General features: G+C 42.4%; 2 protein-coding genes across 6 annotated transcripts in view; both read right to left on the reverse strand.

Moving 5' to 3' along the window:
* Positions 1-4,682: 4,682 nt before the first annotated feature.
* C33H1orf115 (chromosome 33 C1orf115 homolog) lies at positions 4,683-8,875 on the reverse strand. The gene is made up of 2 exons (XM_066568482.1): positions 8,539-8,875; positions 4,683-6,208 (listed from the first exon to the last, which is right to left on the reverse strand). Exons 1-2 carry the CDS (start codon positions 8,827-8,829, stop codon positions 6,089-6,091), a joined length of 411 nt encoding a protein of 136 aa, XP_066424579.1. The 5' UTR covers positions 8,830-8,875; the 3' UTR covers positions 4,683-6,088.
* A 2,760-nt stretch (positions 8,876-11,635) lies between these two features.
* MARK1 (microtubule affinity regulating kinase 1) overlaps positions 11,636-20,032 on the reverse strand; it is a 58,716-nt gene continuing 50,319 nt past the window's right edge. For 2 of the 5 annotated variants that reach the window (XM_066568456.1, XM_066568460.1), the window contains 4 exons: positions 19,384-19,542; positions 18,348-18,602; positions 15,820-15,864; positions 11,636-13,736 (listed from right to left, as the gene is read on the reverse strand). In XM_066568456.1, coding sequence (XP_066424553.1) covers positions 13,382-13,736; positions 15,820-15,864; positions 18,348-18,602; positions 19,384-19,542 — 814 coding nt within the window. In that variant the 3' untranslated portion in view covers positions 11,636-13,381. The remainder of the gene's footprint in view (positions 13,737-15,819; positions 15,865-18,347; positions 18,603-19,383; positions 19,543-20,032) is intronic. The other 3 variants (XM_066568457.1, XM_066568458.1, XM_066568459.1) reach the window with 3 other exon arrangements.

The following is a 20,032-nucleotide window of genomic DNA, read 5'->3' on the forward strand; positions in this document are numbered from 1 at the left end:
TATAGGAAGATGAATTGAAAATTCTCTTTTTCTTCCAGTCAAAAGCTAAACTTCAGTCTCTCTAAATGCACCAGGACAGCACAGAGATTGTTTTTCCTGGCAAATGTTTGGCCCAGTATTAACAGAGGCTGTTGACATTATGAGTTCTCCCAGTGTTCTGTAAATGCTATTTTCCATCTGAATATAACATCCATCAGCAGCTACAGGTGTCTGAGGAGTCAGGGTAGAGCTGTGTGTCACCTGGGAGAGCAGGTAAGGACCAAAGGAGAGAATTTGAGGGGAGCAGGGCATTTGTTCTGCAGCACAAACATTAACACTTCTGCAGCTCTGGTTTATCAGCCATCATGGGGCAGGATGGGATTCACCAAGGACAGGAAAGTCCCCACCCTAATTCAGACACAGCTGAAAAAACAATCTGATGCTAGTTCAGTGTCCCAGGAAAGGAAGGAGCAAGGAGTCCTTTACGGGAAGCAGAAACAGGGGAATACAGAAAGCATGAAGAGGCAACCACTTGTGGTTTGCTGGAGCTGGGGTCCAAGGCACTCCTGGGTGGGGGGGGGGGGGTGTCTCATTCCAGTCTGCCAACCTCCAGTTCCAAATTACACATCTCTCCAGAAAAAGATGAGATTTAGAAACAAGAAGTGGCCGTGGCTCATTCCCTTGCTTTCAGTGAATCTTCCTTAAGGAATCTTTTTGAGAAGCAGCAAGAACTTTGGGGCAAAGTACAACACATTTTTAAGTGTTGAAGGAAAAAAAACCCCGACACAAGAACAATGTTCCTATGGCTTTACATTTGAAACACTTGGACAGAGGAGGCTCAGGATTCCACTGGGTAAGAAACACCGGTGTACAGAGGTGGACGTTACACTGCAGAGACCCCACATCCTGAGGATGGCTCTGGACAAAGAGGGAGGCCAGCCTACGGAAAGGCAGGAAATCCCTGAGGCAGAACAACGGGGAAGGCTGACGAGGCTGGAAATCTGTGGGTTTTTTTTCCCAGGAGATGGCAGTAAAGGACAACAGGCTTTCAGCCAGCAGAACACAGGGAAGTGAAAGCAGTGGTGGAAGCTGAGCTGCTCCTCAGGCAGCGCTGCCATCCTTGCCAGTCGCTTCTTGTTACCAGGAGCAAAGCTTTATTCTTCGCGTCAGTGCTTCTAGCGAGGGTGAGGAACTCAGACTTCTACATTTCCATACAGTAGGTAAATTAAAAGCTTTTTGCTTACCATAGCAGAATCCCACTCACAACTTCATCCAGAATGGAAGAAGCCCGGGAGGTTTCTCCTTCAGCATCCCACTCACAGCTAGTGAATGCTGCATTCGCACTGGGTTGCTTCCCACTTTGTACAGTCATGCCTTGAGACACTCCACAGACAGACTTCAGCTTCCTGAAGTAACCTCTTCTCATGCTTAATGATCATATTACTGCTTTCCCGACTTGTTTCTGGCTGAAAACTGCATTGTTTGGGTTTATGACCATGACCTCTTGCTGTCTGGCTGCAGATTTCAGTAAGGAGCCTGGCTCCATCATGTTGGAAACCCTTTCTTATGTATTGAAAAGCTGTTGTCAAGTTTCTCCTAAGTCTTCCCTCCTCCAGGTGAACAAGTCCAGAGTCCTGCATCTCTCTTCATGCACGTTGCAGGATTCAGAAAAGTGCACCGCCCTCTCTGAGCCCGGTCTAGACTTCACCCCAAAACAGGCCTGGCAGCCTAATACTACTTCCTAAAAGGAGAAAAAAGGGAAGGATTTTATTCCTTTATCTTCTCTTAATTTAATTATCTCCATTAATCTACAAGTTCTTCAGGCTCTCTACTTTTCCTTGAAGAAACAAGGATTTCCAAAGCACACTCTGTACAGGTAATTGCAGCTACTTCGTGCATATTTTAGGATCAGTTTTGTCTCAGAAGAGGCCAGTGTTCAGCAAACAAGGGATTCGGGATAGAGAAAGAGAGACAATTGGTTTTACTGCACCCCAAAACAAAACCTTCCCCGTTCCCAGTCTTACAGACAGGCAGAGATCAGAAAGAACATTAATCCCTGAAGTGATCCATGACCTGGGAGGGGCAAAGATCTCAAAGTGCTGAAGTGCTGCGGTGTGGTACAGCTCTCCTCAGTCACTGCACTGCCAAAGCAAGCTGTGCAAGAGTGCTTCCTTGCTGCTAATGTTACAGGACAAAGGACAATAGCTCTGAGTCCTCTGCCATTTCCTCAGAGCCTAGAGTAAGCCAGAGGAGTAATTAAATACTCTGGCAAAACCAGCAGAAATATGTTTTTTTCTGCTTTGTGACTCATTGGGCAGTCACCAGGAATTGCCAGGAATTTAAAGTAAAAGTGACTTGCCAGGCTGTCTGGTTTGTGGAGTTTGTTTCTGAGAAAAGCATGGACAAGTTCACTATGTATTTCTTGCCACTCTTGCATGTATTCACCTTCCCGAACCTATTTATCCTGCTATTTTTCTTAAAGCACAGTGAAAGGTGTATGGGAATCTGAAGGGAACTAGATAGGACAGCAGCACACCATTGAAGACAAACCTGGCAAATGAAGCCATGGGTAGAGGTTTCATGCAAGGGGCTGAAGGGAGGAATATATTTTGTCCAGCTCAAACATCAAATTGAATCTTCCCCATGTACTCACCATGGTATCCACCACATCTCACATTGTTTATGAGCAAGTCAAACATCTATTTTGGTCCTCAGAGGCACCAGGAGTTCAGCTGCAGACAAGCCTGCTTTAATAAGAGAGCCTCTGTGCACCTGTGGGTTGAAAATTGTCCCTGCTGGGGTGGCTCCTCCAAGGACCACTTTGCCAAGAATACATAACACCTGTGAAAAAGCCAAGATTCAGTCCCACACTGCCCTCATGGCTTGGCACCTGCCAGGGCTGGGAACCTAGCTTCCTCACCAATCCCAGCCTCCTCCCCATCACCAATGTCTTGCTCTTTTTCATCTCACATGCAGACTTTCATCATGGCAGCTCTGCTTCAGATGGAGGCTGCCCATTTTGTTGGTGGAGCAGCTGACCTGCCAGCCGATGTTGAGGGGGCCAAGAAACATTTCCTCATCTCTCATGTCACCAAGACAACATTCAGCAACAGAGCTGCAGGACCTGCCCTGTTCCATCTGTTTGTACCATAGCCAAGCCAGACCTGGCCCAACAGATGCTGCCATGACTGACAGGAAGTACAGCCCTCTGCCATCCACCCAGCTGAAAAATGAACCTCACCCTCTGGATTCAGATTTTCTAGACACTGCTTCCTGAGCTGGGCTAATGAAGAGAGTAGCAAACCCTGAGGCCAAGGCTTGGCCTCACAAATTCCCTTCAGGAGCTGAGGAGTGAATTACTGCTCAAGGAGAACTGATAAAGAGCACTAATTGGTAACTGCAACGAGAACCATCAGTTCATTTTGAGGGGGGAAAATGAATCATTAGCTGGTTTATTGCAGCAGCATAGGTTAGTCACTTACTTTTGCTTTCTTTGTCCTCTTTCTTAGTTTTTGGTCTATTTTAGAAACATTGGCCAGCCAAAGCTGACTCACCAACATGCCTGAGGCTTTTCTTTTCTCAGGCTCACACAGAAGCACCATGGGACATGTCATTCAGGTTCTGTATGGATAGCAACCAGGTTATTCCCTTAAAATTGCACCAGGTGAGCAGAGACTGGATGTCAGCAGGCAAAAGTCCACTGTGCTGAGCAGTTCAGGAGCTAAGGTTCATGTTTACCTTTGTGGAAAGTCTGAATGGGCTGGACTGTGTGTGTTGCAATGAGGGAGCAGCATTATTAGTCAGGGGACATTGAGACAAATAGATGGGACACTCACTCCACACAGAAAAATGGAGACACAAATCTCTTCCTGCATGGCTTAAGTAATTTGAAAAAAGGTCTAATGATTTATGCTGTAAGAGCACTGTAAAACATGGAGGGATGTAACAAAATCTAAAGTTAATCCTAAACTCTGCAGGCTGGTGGGGCATGTGGGTGTTAGGACAGCCCTGTTCTTATTGCATTATCAACAGCCCCATGGCATGCTGGTGGGGCAGATAAGAGGGACAGGTCCATCTGACGCTGTCGAGTCAGAGACGGAATGAAAGACTCCATTCTTCAGAAAGTGAATCAGAAGGCTGAACGCCAGCTTAATGAAAGTAGCAGGTCCTTTTGTAATGTGACTTGCTAAGGTGAGACTTGATTGGTCTCAAAGTAAAAACCTCTCACACTATTGGTGAACTATGAATAGCGTGCTCTGGAGAATTGTATCTATAAACAATGGTTACAGAAAGAGAGATAATAATTGTTTTAATTCTTTTCTCTAAGTTTCCCACAGCTTCTCAGGAAAATCCTGGCACAGCTATGTCTCTCTGTTCAGAGATTATGTGATTACTACAGTCTGTCCCCACAAAAAAGCTCAAGAGAAACAACTGAAGGTATGAAATCAATGAGCAAAATCCCTTTGTGGCGGTTCCTACCCCAGCTTCTGCAGCCTTAGATCCTCTGCAGCCTCATCTCCACACCTTGCTGTTCCTGAGCATTTCCACATGGTCTGGGCTACAATCATGTCCTACCAGGGTCCTGAGGCCACAGGCAAAGCAACATGGGGAAGTTTACACTGCAGCTTCCCCTCGCTGGCTGGGTTGCTGCTGAGAAACTCCTCCTTTGTGCGCTTACTTAGGTGTGTAGGTAAAAACAGACATGGATCTCACAGCTTTTATTTACAGTCCAGTTAGAAAAGAGCATAACACCCTGCCCCCTCCCCCCCCCTCCCATCGGATTCATTTGCTACATTTAAAAGAAATACAGTGTGGTTTGCCAAGACATACAAACTCCTTTGTTCTGAAAAGGCAAAGAAAGCAAGTGAACAGCATTTTTTTCCAGTTAAGTCAACTCCTTGATTACAAAAACACCATCAAAACTAGAAAGATATATAATACACAGAGAAAGTGCTACCAGGGAAGTCAGTTAGGACTACCACAAAAGACTGACAGAAACAAACAAAAAAACCCCACAAAATTTTTAAGGCCCATAAACCACTTTGTTCCTGTGTCATCAATATATGGTTTATGTCCCTGGAGGTGTGACATGGAAGCTGCTGCATCTGCAGCACTGAGCTGAGCTATCTGGTATTGACATCCTCTGCTCACAGCTTCGAGGTGCAGAAATGATGATGGAGCTGGCAGGTTATTTGGCCCCATTCTCATACATCACACCCGTACATTCTTATACCAAATGCTGTATGTTTATTTTTTTTCTCAGATGCAGCTGGCAAACATTTGTTTTTGCCCTGGTGAACACCACAGAATTAGGTGTAAAATGCCCCAGCTTCCAGAATCAAGTATATCACATATAAACTCCATTCCCAGTAAAAAAATACATGCAGATTTCATAGTAGCAGAGGAAGAGTTTAAAATGTTAATCACAGTGAGCCTTTAATACCCCAAAATCACAAATACACACCTCGTTTTCTTTCTGTATTTTTACATCTTATGATTATTTAAAGGCTTGTTATGTCCAGGGTTTGAAATGAACAACCATGATGCAGCAAAGCCCTCCGTGTCTCAGGCCACATTCCATTTATGTCCAAGTATATTTTTAAGTACACTCATAATCTTAACCCTCTCAGGTAAAAAAACACAACAAACTCAGAATCTCAGAAAACCAAAGACTATCTTTTCCTAATCCTCTGTTATCTCTTTCCTCCACTGCTCTGACAATTTCTCTCACTATCAAACTCAACCTCTCCAGCAGCTCTGCCGTCCTCTGTTGTCCTTCATTTCTCTCTCCCTCATCTACTTGCTTTTCCATCCATCCTTGGCTCCCTTCCACACAGCAGGAAGCTCTGGAAAACCAACTCAAGCCTGAAAACAAACTTCAGTTCAATTATTCAAAGATTATTTTCTCATCCTTATACTTCTTTGACTTGATCTGATTTTACAAAGAACCAGAATTTTTTTCAGAGAAGAGCACTCAGTCTTGGAAAGGGCCTGGTGCAGGGGCTCAGGGCTGTTGGTCCAAGAGGTTTTTCAGATCCAAGTCTCAAATTTAATCCTGAGAAGGCAGCAATGGCCTTGTGTCCTCTCCCATGGGGCACAGGGAGCTGCGCTAGCGGACGAAGGATGCCACATGTGCTGACACTCCAAAGGGAGCAGAATAGGCTGCTGCTAATCCTTGCAGGCCAACCACCAAGTAGTGACAACCCTTCTGCAGAACCTTCCCGACATTCTGGGGAGAGATGAGAAAACGGGATAAAAAAAGGACAAGGTGAAAGAAAATACCTTCACATAAAATCATTCCAACAGCCAATGTCACAGCCCCAGAAAATTAAATTCTCCCATAGCTAACAAGGGCTAGAGAGTGGAAAAACATTTTACCACCTATTTTTACATCGGCCTACACACCCACAGGGTATAGTTAAACTGAACAGATGCAGCCTCCACAGGAAGCCAGGCTTTTACATGTGATTCTATTTAAGAATAAAATTAGTTTAAATTCACCCTAGTTTCTAGAAGTACATAATTCCCACATTACATGTTCTAACTATGTTAGCAATCCTAGAAGTTCATAATGTGCCAAAACTGGAGCTAAACAAGAAGGCAGTAATCACTGAGAATACTTTTATGGAAATATCACTGCTTTTTGTCAAAATATTATTTTTTTGTCAAAATAAGAAAGTTTTGGTCCACATCAGTACACATTCAGGAAGTCACCTATGTACTGCACTAGAGATAAAACTTGCCATGGATTATTTAACTGAAAACCTTAATCTAATTTTAATTTCATTTTTGATAGTTTTTGCTCATGTGGCTGCTCTCAACTGGGGAATTAATACAATGTAGTCAGACTTGGAGAAATATAAGAAATATTTGTCAGTAACTCCTTATGGTTACGTAGGACTAGATTAAAATGACCTCTTATAACATGGAAAAAACCAAATTTGAGTAAGTATTTTTAAATCAGTGAAATCCAGTCAATATCTATTATATTCTTATGATTTCTTAAAGCTGGATTACAGAGGTTCTGGCACATAAAAACCTTCAGCTGTCATGATGCAACTACACAGTTAAACTTTGCTGGTTTTACTCCCATGGAAACTTACTCAAAAGGAATTAAGACGCCAAAATAAAATGTGGCTGGGGGCAGATCCTGAGGCTGGAGGAGGAGATGCAGGGCCTTCCCTTCCTATACCTGCCCCTGCCTCACTATGTCACACTGGAGTCTTCTTTCCCCCTTCCTGCCCTTCACTTACGCAGACCTCATGTGTTCTTTGTTGAGTTGTTCTTTATGCCAGAGCCAAACTGGCAACCCTTCCCTGTGGGAATGTTATCTGATCAACACAAAAGGGAATACACAGTGCCCAAGAACTGGCCTGTGCTCTAAACACCATTAAAAGCCAACAGCAACAGCACCACCAGCAAAGTCATGACCTTCTGCAACCATTCTCACAAAACTGCGCTGTACAGATTAGGCCTACAGGCTTGAGACAGCTTCCTACTGCATGGGACCTGGAAAACACAGTGCTGGAAACTCAAAGAATCAAATTCATCATGAAAGAATGAAATATTCTGTTAATTTCTTTATTAAACAGTAGGATTTGAGAGGCAGTTCCTGACAACGTTGACATCTGTAAACTGAATTTCAAAAGTAACTTTGACAGGCTTAATGGCATTGTCTGCATGTCAGACATAGCAAGCATATCTTTACCAAAATAATGGGGTTTTTCATAGAATGCAGTAGAAAATCATATCTCATGCTGACATCTGTAATCTCAGCAGCAGGAAAGGATTCCTGACAACAGACAGGTTTCTCCTGATAACACAGAAACTATTTTTTGCTACGAACATCCAAGACATACCTGAGATGTACTTAAGTGACATGAACAAGAGAAAACAATAGAATTCTTCCACCATGGCAGTTTTGTAACCAAAGGCACCCATCTTCCAGTGGGAGGAAAACCAAACCACCAGACTGTAGGACTTGTGATTTCCCACACAGGAAAGCAAAAGAACAATTTTGATCCAAAATTGTTGTTACAGATGAAGAACAAACTGCTTTTTTTTCCCCCGGTAAATCACAGTAGTGATTTCTAAGGGTCACCTTGGCCAAAGAATGTCCTGCAGGGCTTTTTACCGTTTCTTTCGGGCACTTCAGTAGAAGGGAAAAAAGTGCAGGCCAATTAAATGGAAGTTTTAAGAAATAGTTTTAAAATTATGACGCCGAGGAACGCAGAACCAAGCGAGACAAAACACCCGTCACCGTCACATGGATCAGCTTAGTGTCATTTTCACTTCGAACAGACAAATTTTGTGCTCTTTGATCCAGGCGACGGTCGGTGTCCGCCTCCCCCCCCCCGCCCGAGCAGCACCGGCTCCTTCCCGAGCAGGTCCAGAGCAAGCCCTGACCCCACCTCGGAGCCGGGCGCTGGCTCTGAAATGCCGGCGGGATAAGGGGCATTCCGAGAGTCCCGTGGAACTGTCGGTACAGCAGACCCCGTGCCGGGGGTCCCCATGCCGAGGGTCCCCGCTCCGGCCGTCCAGGGCGCGCTGTGTCCTCACCTTTCCGTACTTCTTCAGGCGCTTCCCGTAGGGCCGCTTGCCGGGAGCCCGCGCCGGGCGCAGCGGCTCGTAGGAGCCAGGCAGGACGGCGAAGCGCACCTTCCTGCACCCGGCGCCCTCCTCCTCCTCCTCCTCCTGCAGCGCCGCCGGCCGCGGGGCCCCCACGCTGCCCCCGGCCGCCGCCGCCGCCTCCTCCTCCTCGCCGGGCAGGATGGAGACCTGGTCGTCGCCGGCCCCGCGGCGGGAGAATCTGCCCCTCACCTTGGCTCCCAGCCGCGCACCCACCGTCATGGTGCCCTCGGGCTCCGACCCGTCTGCACCGACTTCGGGCGCTTCCTCCGCCGCTGCGCCACAGGTGTGGCCGGAGGCGGCCGCTGCCCCCTCCCCGGGGCGGGACGGCCGCGGGAAGAGGCGCCCCGGCCTGGGGCAGACGGGCGAGGGCTGGCGGTGCTCCGGCTGCGGACCCTGGCCCTTCCGCTGCTCTAGAGCGGGAAGCCGGGAGCTGCTGCGGGAGCCCGGGATTGGAGTCCGTCAGCTCAGCGGGGACAGGCAAGCGCTGACGGGGCGGCACAGCCCCGCACCGCGCCCGGGCTGCTTCGGCCTCGGCGCCGAGAGGGCCGGCGAGACCCTTGGAAGATCCTTCCGTGGCACCGCACGCACTGCCCCGGCCCAGGGCAGGTAACGCTCTTTCCTCGTCAGAGAAAAAGGCCAAGCTCTTTGGACATCCCTCAGTTATAGGTGTTCCTACTAAAGTCACGGATGAACAGCCTCTTCTGCGTCCAGGGCTGCGTTCGAATACCCCCCTGGGCAAGGGGAAAGTGATGAAGTTTCTCAGTAGCTTTGCCCAGATGGTGGGGGAGGCTGTGATAGCCCCACCTCCGCGGCTGGGGTGCTGCAGTGTTAACGGCTGCCTCTCCTAAGCGGTGTTCCTCTGTGTTCCTCTGCTAGGGCACATCAAGAAACACAAAATTGTACAGGGAGGATAGATACAATTTATTAAACCAGTTGGTGTATTTATCAAGATTATGCATATGAAGGTTTGGACAGGCAGATGCAACAAGGGGACAGACTAAACCTTTTCCCTTTAGTAAGAAAAATCTAAGAAACAAAGCCTTGAACCCGCATCTCCCCAAGATGTGTGTGTAACATTCATAAAGTAAATCCTGCACTTCACAGTCTTACCTGCCCCAAGGATGGTGATTCACCACCTTCCCAGCTCCAGAAAGCTGTGTAAAGAACAGGGGGGTGTGTCCCTGAAGGGTGGAAGGTGTGAGCTAAGTCTCAGGACTATCACTACAGGAGAAGAGCTCTATCCCAATAAATGAGAAGCTCTGAGGTAGATAATTTTTCCCGATCTTCCCAAGAGAGGCAGACCTTTCCCCACAGACTTGGTTTGTACCTTGCAAGCTTGCTTCCCTTTCCAGAACTCAACTATCAAAAACCTCACAGAATACATCTCTCAGCTGAGATTTAGTGTCTCCATTTGCAGGGTGGCAGGGGAATCATAACATGTTCTCAGATGAATAGGTCCAAGGTACCCTCAGGTGTATGACACCAGATACTAAAACCTCATGTCTAAACAGTTCATGGAGTTTTAGCATCATCCACTACCATGTGGCATAATGACCCCACTTGGTTCCCAGCAATGCCATTCATTTAGTGGACCAGGAATGACTGTTTATTGTATTTTCACGGATTTATATACATTTTAATATTTTTAAACTGGACTGTGTGAAAAGAGATGCACTAGTTTTGGAAATGTTGATATACCTCAAAGCAAGAAATGCAAAAAACCTCCCAACCCTGACTAGCTGAACCATGTAGTAACCTCACTGCTCACCCTCCACCCATCCCAAATACTGCTGCCAACAAATTACAATTGAATTAATGAGGTCCCTGAAGATTTGAGACATCTGCATCCTTGCCTCAAGCTGGGAAGTTTGATGTGGCATTTAAAAACTCTTTTGTATTTCTAAAGTTAAAGCTGTGCTAATAAAATGCCACACCAGTCCCCTCCCACATGGAAGTTGGGAACATTTGGATCTGAAATACAGCTTATCCCACTCTTACCTAAGGAGTAACTGATAGTAAACAGGTCCAGCATAAGGCAGCAGTTGAGGGAGCCCAGAACCAGACACTGAGGTAGGGAAGGCACCATCTCACTGATCCCAGACTAAGACGACTCTGCTTGCCAATAAAACAGGAGACCTTTTTCAGAACTGCTTTCTTTGATCTTCCTGTCTTACTCCTGCTGGGGCAGCAGATTTGAAAAGCCAAATGCTGCACTTGTGTGGACCTACACCTTCTACACTCAGACTGTGTCCTTGAGGAAGCTCCAGGTGTATTTGCTATGGAGAGCATGAGGTGGGTCACAGCTCATCTTCCAGCAAGGCAAAAAGAGGGCACAGTGTTTAGGAATCAGGGCAATTTCACACTGCTGGCAGCCACTGGACAGAACACCATTTGCAAGCTGCTTTGATATATAAACATTAAATTGGCAGTGCCATGTTTCATGGGAAAGTTGAACTAAAATTTGTCAGCTCTGTCCTCTGGAGAAGCTAAGTGTCTTTTATGGAACATTGCTACATCTCTGGTTACATGGAGCAGAGAAAACCAGTGGCAATCTAGGGCAAAGTTAGCCATGGAAAAACAGCGCCTGTAGAGCGGGAAGCTCTGCTAAGTACTTAATCTACCATCTCACAGCATGACCTATATTTTTTTCACTGAACCTTCTGAAAAGGCAAAGGGTTTTGTTTCATGACCAAGTTCACACATGACCTTAGATTAGCATCACGGTTACATTCCAGTTGTGTATTTTTAAGAATAATCGAACATTTATAGACATTTATGGGTAAATTGAGTAGACACACAACCCCCTCCTCCCCAGGTCGATTTTTGGTGAATTCCTGTAAATGCTCCTGGACATCCATTTCTCAGCAATGCTAAAGCACCAATGGTTTCTGAACAGTGCAGGACTACTGAATCTATGCAATGCTAATTTAGAATTCACACCATGCTGAAGATGGAGCCTGTGCACCTTGAAACTGTTTTGCTACCTGCAGTAATGATTGTGCTTTTATAAAGGGCAAACAACAAGTATTTTAGTATGAGAACTGTTCAAGTAAGTTTTAATAGAGTGCACCAGTGAATCAAGATGACTTGCATCAGATTTGGTTCAATGAACATCAGATGAAAAAAAAAGAAAAGGGGCTACAGTTCTTTCTTTCCAAACACCACCCTTTTTCTAAGGCAACAATACACGTCCATTTCCGAACATAACTGTTACATAGGAAAGCTACATCACAGTACAGTATGTAAAGTCCATCTTGGTCAAGAAGCCATTAGAGAATGGCACATTTACTACACTTACAGCTTTCTAACTTAGGGTTACAGAGTTTACCACAGCTTTTTTTTTTAATTTTTATTTTTTAAAGTGACAATTTCTTAATGAACTTTCTATTCTTCACAAGAGTGTGCAGATGGGGCCCATATGTTGATATTACAGTAATTACGACATTAAATAACATTGCACAACCAACCTCTATGGTTAATTCAGTACAAAAGAACAAGTATTAAAATGTACCAGTACTAGTGGTTTTACATAGTTTATAATCATTAATTATGAAGGAAAAAAAAATGTGGGGCTGTTTTTTTTCTTTTCTGTAGGCAAGTGCCTAATTACAAAGCTGCACATTACAGGCATAATGATGTGGAATAAATACAAGAAATCTGGCAAAATATTAAACACAAACAGGTTACATGGGAACAAACTGTACAACCACAAAAGCATAAATCAACAATTTATCATTATAAACAATGTATGTTTAGCTGTAAAATATTATGTGGAATTGCATGTATTCTTTGGGGGCACATGTTCCAAAAGCCAAGCTAATTCCTGAGGTGGTATTATTAACTTACACAGTTGGTCAACACTTCAGATTATCTTGTGCTATTAAACAGTCCCAATCTTAAGAGAGTTCCATAAAATGGAATTTGTATTATTCTGAAGGCAGCAAATAAGTGATATTTTACACCAAGATATTAAAATGAAATTATTCTGGTACTTTATTTTGGTGCTACATTTGTTAATGGGCCACGGGAATAAGCACTGGAATTTGCAGACAGAAATCACTTATGGCTGGTTTCTGTTCTCCCACAGCTCCAAGCTGGCCAAAGGCAGAACAAAGTTTCTAAACTGTAAGTGCCAACACTGTAAACATATTTATTTGTCTCTTCTCTTCAACTAAACACTATCCAATAACAAAGATAAGAGCCAAAGATAAGCAGGAACGGTCTCATGTAGAACAAAAGCCAATTACTCATCGACTTTTGGTTCAACTCATGAACTATTTTTAAATAATTAAAAATGGTCATGTTACAGTTGTGAAAACTAGTTTGTGCATTTGACTCAGGACACAAGTTTTTTAAAAAATGCATGGTAGAGGTAAGACTTATAAAACCCACCAAAAATGTAAATGATAGGGAAGAACTTTTCCAACTCAAAGCATCAAACATACATTTCTGTGCAGAAATCTAGACAACTATACAAGATCTGAATTTAAGCAGTCATCTTTTTATTATACAACTCTATGAACATAAAATGAACAGAATGCTCTATATACTTACCTGTACATGTGAACATAACTTCTTTAGCTACAGTTATTTAATATAGGTCATACTGGATTTAACTTTACAATTCTGAATAACTATGTATAACCTTATTGCAATAAGGGCAATTTCTACATGGGGAGTTTCACAGGCCAATCACATTAGGCAAAACCAGTACATTCAAAGTGTAGATCATGTATGAATCTTCCCTGATCCCAAAGAATTTAGGTTCTCTTTACAGCTTAAGCTCGTTTGCTATCTTGGATGCAATGTTCTTAAATGCAATAGAAGTCCCAGATATTCTCTTGAAGCGAACTCCATTGAGTGACAATCGTGGCAGTTTGCAGACTTCCATCTCCCACTGAACAAGGCTGTCTTGTCGTGCATCACCGTGGACACAGAAGAGCAAAAACCTCTCTTTTTGTTCATAATCACAGTTATTGGCATCTAACACCTTCCGAATCTCTCTCATCATATCGTTCGGGTCCATGGAACTTGTAGTCTTCATACTCCACGTGAAGCGCAAGGAGCGTGGCTTTGAATCTTTGCTATCCTCCTTCTCTCTGTCTTTAGGCTCCCCAGAAACACTCCTGGAACAAGTGACACAGAGCAAAGTCAAAACCAGAGCAGTGTAGCTGAGAGAGAGAAGAGAAATACAGTTCTTGAACAGGGGTTTCTAAACTGCCATTGAGATGCCACGAGTCACAGGAAAGCTAATTCAGAGAGTGGGATGAAAACTGCTGGAACAGCCCTGCCCCACGTGCTGCGTGTGTGTGCTCAGCACAGCACTGTGCCACTGTAGTGGCACGCAGCAAAGCAAGTTTGGAAACCCCTGCTCTACAATGTTCTGATGACAACCTATGCAATGGGAACTGCAGCAGACACACGTCACTCCATACTGCTCCAAAGAAAGTGGAATCTATGTAAAAGCATGACTGAAGTTCTGCTGATTTCATGATCTGGAGCATGCCATACACCAACAAAACTGAAGTTGAGGGACACAATCCTGAAGCAGAAATCATACGGTAAAAGCAGCAGAGGAAGAAATCCCACCCTGCAATTCACAAGTCTTTAGTTAATTCCCTCCCTTCTTTTCTGCCTCCCCCCCCCAAACCCTTTTGTATTTGTTTAGATTTTTGACCTCTCTCTGTGTCAAAAAACCTTATAATAACATGTTTTATTTTAACTGATGACGCAGATTTTGGACTGTAATTTGGTTGTGAACAGTCTGTTGGTCACCATTTGAGTACATGGCCAGGAGCTTTTACAAGTAAGAAACAGCAATATGTATTTTACAAATACAGACAAACTATTTTATTTGATAAAGGACAAAATTGCAAGGGAGCAATTTCCAATTAATGCTCTTAGTCTGATGCTTCCTTATCAAATAGATTACTTGTTTCACTGCAGAAAACATTTTGAGAACCAGCACTAATTATTTTAAAGTAATTCCACAGTCAGCTGTTATCTGCTCTTGCCCCAAGGTACTCCTGACGCTGAGGCCTCCCCATCCATCACTGGGGAAAGGTGCTGCTCTCATTTCAAGTTTATAAACTGTCATCATTATTCAGAGAGGAGTCAAAATAAGCCTTTTTAATTCAACTTTGTGTGACCCCCAGAGAACCACATTGATATTAAGGGATAGAGCAGGGATAAGATCTCAAACGACTTTTTAGCCCAAAACAGACACTGTAGGATGACAAAAAGCAGAGAAAGCTAGAGAATGAAAGCAAGAGCTGAAAGCAACTTTACATTTAATTTGAACACTCAGTCTCTTTTCCCTTTCCATAACCAAGAATTTGACAGCTAAGAGACTCTGAATTGAAAAGGGCTAACTTAGATAAATGCATTGTGCATTATATACAGTGTATCTGGGTAAGAATGTACTGTTTATTTTTTTTAATAAAGGCTTTCTGTTTTGAAAACTAAATCAATACTTTCTGTAAGTGACCAGTTTAGAATGAATGCAAACCACAATGCCTGTTCATTAGAAAGCAGAAAAATAAAGAGGTATGTACTGTGCTTAAGCACACCAAAAGCAGAAACATGGCAAAATAGCAGATATACTGGAAAATGAGCATATGAAGAATGTTTTATTGTTAACAAAGCATCTATACATTTGTGTACAGTGGTTGCCACAGAAATTCAATATTTGGCAGTCACCAACCCTTCTGTCTGAATGTCACTTGCTTTATTTCTTAGAGCAAGTGACGTTCATTTCTCAGGGACTATAAGGTGTTTACTTATGGCAAGCAGCAGCTTTAGTAATGAGCACAGTATGTAACTATAAGAGAAATTTAATAGATGCATATATAGACAGACACACAAAGTATTTACACTGTCCACTGAAACCAAAAGTAAACACATTAAATATTTGTAAGTCAAATAATGATTTTAAGTGCCTAAAGGATTGGTTAACTCCTACAGGGGGGTTTTATTATTCAAAGGAATATGCTTACATAAAGTTTTGTATTAAATACTTCGCAAGAAAGCAGAAATGAGGGATAAAAAGGACCTCAACAAGACCCCCTCCCCCCAAATCCCCAAATAGAAAACATTTTTGAAATACAGAATACTTAAGCACTATTCTCTTTTACATCCTGATTTAAAAGGCTTTAAGAAATCACTTGATTTGAAAGACCTAGGAGCGAAGTATTAATAGTGACTCCTCACCTTGAGGTGTCAGTTCTGCCACTGGCTTCGCCTTCACTTGGATCCCTCAAAACAAAGTTAAGGTTGAGATTCAATGATAAAGGTGAAAAATAAAAGTTAAGAAAACCTACACCTAGAACAATGTTAAATAGCTACTGACGAAAAAAAAGAATCAGTATAATAATGTTAAGCCTAATACTATTTAAAAGAATTTTTTCACAGCTGTAATTTTAGTCTCCCTTTATGACACCTTAGTGTTTTCTGGCTCTGACATGTAATTGTTTAAATTTTTTTCCCCAGCTGATGTCAAAATTAACACGTTGTTCTGAACCTACTGCAGACAGAGCAATGGCCACATGTAACTCCAGCAAGCACCAAGGAGCAGTTGGTCAAGGTGGTCCAGGGGGGGCTCCACTCTGCACCCTTGTGGGTCAGGCCTTTTGTATCCCTGAAAGCCCTTTGAGACAAGCCCATGCTTAAGCACACTCAAGCAATTAACAATAAGATGTGCCTAAGAGTTTGAGAGACCAAATGCTTGCAGCCCAGTTCAGGAAGGTTACTTCAATGTCTGCTTAACTTTAAGCAAATCAGCTGTTACACTGACTAATTCAATGAGATTACCGGAGAACTTGAGATTAAATGTATCTTTAACTTGTTGCATTAGAGATGTGCTTTGCAAGGAGCTGTTTTATATTACGTTTTTTTAGTATGAAGCAACTTAAAATAAATTCCCAGATTGTGTAAGCCACGTAGGCATGTACCTAGTGCTGCTGTACCAATACTTAGCTCCTAATTTCAATTACCTGATTAATGTAATACCTTCAAAACACTAATACTTTAGTAACTAACACCAGGGAAGTATCATTTGACATAAACCATTGATTCAAAATACTTCAATACCCTATTCACTAAGCATTCTCATTAGGCATTTATTTATATACTTACCAGAATAGGCATTTACCCTTGTCAAAAGTTAGTAAAAAAAGTCTTTCATGACACCTTCTAGTAAAAATATGTTTTAAACCATTATTTTCTGAACAATACAGAAGTTATGTGATCCAACTCAAAGAACAGCAAAAAAATAACCCCCTGGACCTCCACCCAGGTAATCCCAGCCACTAAGTCTTAAACACACCAAATTAAAAATAAAAAATTAAAAAAAAAAACCCAAAAAACAAAAAAACTCTACCATCACCAGTAACAAAACAAACAGACACCCTGCAAGGCCGTGACAAAATATATTTTTAACATTATAAAACATACTAGAATCTTCTATAATAAAAATAAACTTAAAATATATAAATTTAGGATCTCTTAATTCTAAACACATCATTTAAAATATAATTTTAATATTTTAAGATAATGTAAACATTATTTCTTTGATCTAACTCTTAAAAACAAAGTCAAGATACCATTCCTTGCAAAAAAACAAGGAGCTATAACACAAAAAAGCAGCCTGTACTGTTGAAGTTGATTAGTTACTCAACAGAAAATACCTTTCTTCCTCTTTAGACATCTACACTGTCAACAGTTGACTAGCTTTACTGTAATACTTTTTTGCTTTTTAAAATCAGAGAACAAGTCTCTCCTTACAAATATGTAAGTGCTGGAGATACCAATAATGGAAGATCACAGTCCTGTATGTTCAGGTTTCTGGAAAAAGAAAATAATTCATACACTTTTTTTCTTTTTAGGTCTTCATAGGAGGTATTACTTAGACACACACTGATGCACTATCAGCTCACCAGGTGAAATTCATAGATAAATCACGGGTAGAAAGAGGCAAAATGAAAATTATGTCCCCTTTTGGGAAACCTCTTGTGACTGCTAAGTCAACAGTCATTTGATCTTGAACAGTGTATTTGTAAACCTTTCTCAGCACCTCTCCTCACAGGATTATTACTGATAGCATCATCACAGGAATGAATGCAGATCCAGGATGTGTGGGTTTTCTTCTTTCAGAAACCCGAACTTACATTTGAAGAAGCTGCTGACATAATAAAACAGGCTGTATGATACTGAAATACTGTTATTTCTGCACCTCCAGATTTCTGCCTGCTTCTAACTTCTCATTTATTCACAGATTTTAGAATTACCTGAAATAACTTGTGAACACCTACTCCTTTTAAGCACAGCAATAAAGTGATTGTAAATATCATCCTTGCAACAAACTGCATCCAATTAAAAAAGTAAAATATTGTTAACATTAAATAATGACTTATTTTGAAGTCACTCTTTTCAGTATTTAAATGAATTTGACTTTACTTTAATTGTATCACAGCTGTGAAACAGGGGTAAAAGCCCCTTTTGACCAGCATTCTCTTGTTCCTTTAAGGTAAAGAAGAATAGCTGGTCAAACAATGGTTACAATATATACACAGAAGTGAAACAAGGCAGATTCTGGAAGGAACACACAAACAAAGCAGCATTCTAACTAAATTTATATTTACTTCAGAGTTAAACTGGAAATTGTCAGACTTCCTTTTAAAGTCCTGCTTACAGGCTGGGCTTTGGTAATTCTTTTTTCTCTTGAAACTCGAGGTACCAACCTGCGAACGAACTTGGAGGTGATCTTGCTGATGATGCCTGTGGACGTCCCTCTCCTGGCGTGCGCGAAGGCGCCGGTCTCGTGGGAGGGCGAGGCGGGCGGGCCGTTGTAGGTGGCGTTGCGCCGCTCCCGCAGCTGCTCCCCGTGGAAAGTGCTGCGGCTGGAGCTGCCCCGGGGAAAGCGGGTCCGGTCTGGAGTGGTGGTGCTAATGCTATGAGCAGATGGGGAGGCAGCAGGCACTCTCTGAGTTGCACTGCTGGGAAAACAGAAGCATAAATAACGAGAAAGACCAGGCTAAAAGCCCTCCTACATGACAACTGTTTCTCAAAGATGGGAAAGAAATCCCGCTCTTGATTCTTTTAAACAACTGAATGTGCTACTGATTTGCTCTTAGGATTCATACTTGGTTTGATTTTACAATAAAAATATCTCTTATTTCTATCTCAGGTATTAGAGCTGTTAAAAAAAGTATACACAGATAATAGGACAAAAGGAAAAAGGTTAAAAAAGTGTGTAGCAAGATCTGAAAGTGCCCCCAGCATTCTTCTGGAAAAATGTGTTCATTAATACCCTTAATGCACTCCCAAAAAACTTCATGGATATTGCTTAAGTCATAACCTGACAGAAATAAGTGTCTAAAGCTATTCAGGCAGTTAATAGAAAGAACAACTATACCATGGTGCTTTTAGACAACAACGAGTTTAGCAACCTACAAATCAGAAAGGTTTACATTCCAGTATCTAATTTCAATTTATGGTGGCCTGTGTTCTACAATCCCACCTAAAGTAGTCAAATTTTTAACTACTTAACTTTCTGAGAAGTCTCTGGAGGGAGGCAGTCAAGGAATTTCTTTAACTGTATACAAACATGCGCCATGCACAACATCAAGTTTAAATCATCATTTAATACCCACAATACTTGAGCAAGCTCCTTTTTAAAACCAGAATGCGATGCGGCAGTTTTGACTGGATTACAAACACTTTGATGTCTGTCACAAACTGAACAAGAGCAAAAAAGAAATCCCACCAATCTGTTACCTTGGTCGGTAAGCTTCAGTACCATCTTTGATGGTTGGCAGTGTGACTTTGATAGGGTGACCAGAGGCAGACATAGACTTTTGATGCCGAGGGCGTGTAGAGACAGAGGCCACTGCAGAGCCTGCAGAGGATGTGCTGCTTGCAGACATTTCTGTCAGGCTTTTCCATGGCAGCAAGGCAGCAGGGATGGACAAATGGGAAAATAAAGGTTAGTGTAAAAAAGAAGAGAGAAAAGAATTTATTCTTTTAGAATGAGCAGTACTGCTTAATTAAACAGAAGACTAGATGACCAGGCTGCCTGAGTCAGCTAAAGTAAAGAATACAAAATTCTAAAAAAATTATGTTAATCCATAAATGAATTCTCCATATATGTTAAGTTAGGCCTTTTCTTTGCTCCCACAATTAAAGCTTACACACACATTATTCAAAGAAATGGAGAAAGACTGCAATGAATACCAGGATGTAATTAAAAAATACTGAAAAAGAAATTCACAAAGACTTAAATAGATTGATTAAACAGATTTTCCTTTTGTGAATACTCTTATTTGTAGTTAAACATCTAAAACATGAAACAACTCGAACTGCTGTCACATTATCACTTGGAAGTGACTGGTTTTTAAAGGACCAACTTGTCATCCTCTGGACAGTG

The sequence above is a fragment of the Molothrus aeneus genome, chromosome 33, assembly GCF_037042795.1.
Source record: "Molothrus aeneus isolate 106 chromosome 33, BPBGC_Maene_1.0, whole genome shotgun sequence".
Lineage (NCBI taxonomy): Eukaryota > Metazoa > Chordata > Aves > Passeriformes > Icteridae > Molothrus > Molothrus aeneus.

What these genes read in the sequence shown, in the direction of transcription:
- C33H1orf115 (XM_066568482.1), bottom strand. Translation starts at nt 8,829, where the DNA reads ATGACGGTGGGTGCGCGGCTGGGAGCCAAGGTGAGGGGCAGATTCTCC. An exon ending in GCCTGAAGAAGTACGGAAAG is followed by an intron (nt 6,209 to 8,538) that starts GTGAGGACACAG and finishes ATCTCTCCCCAG; the next exon opens with AATGTCGGGAAGGTTCTGCA.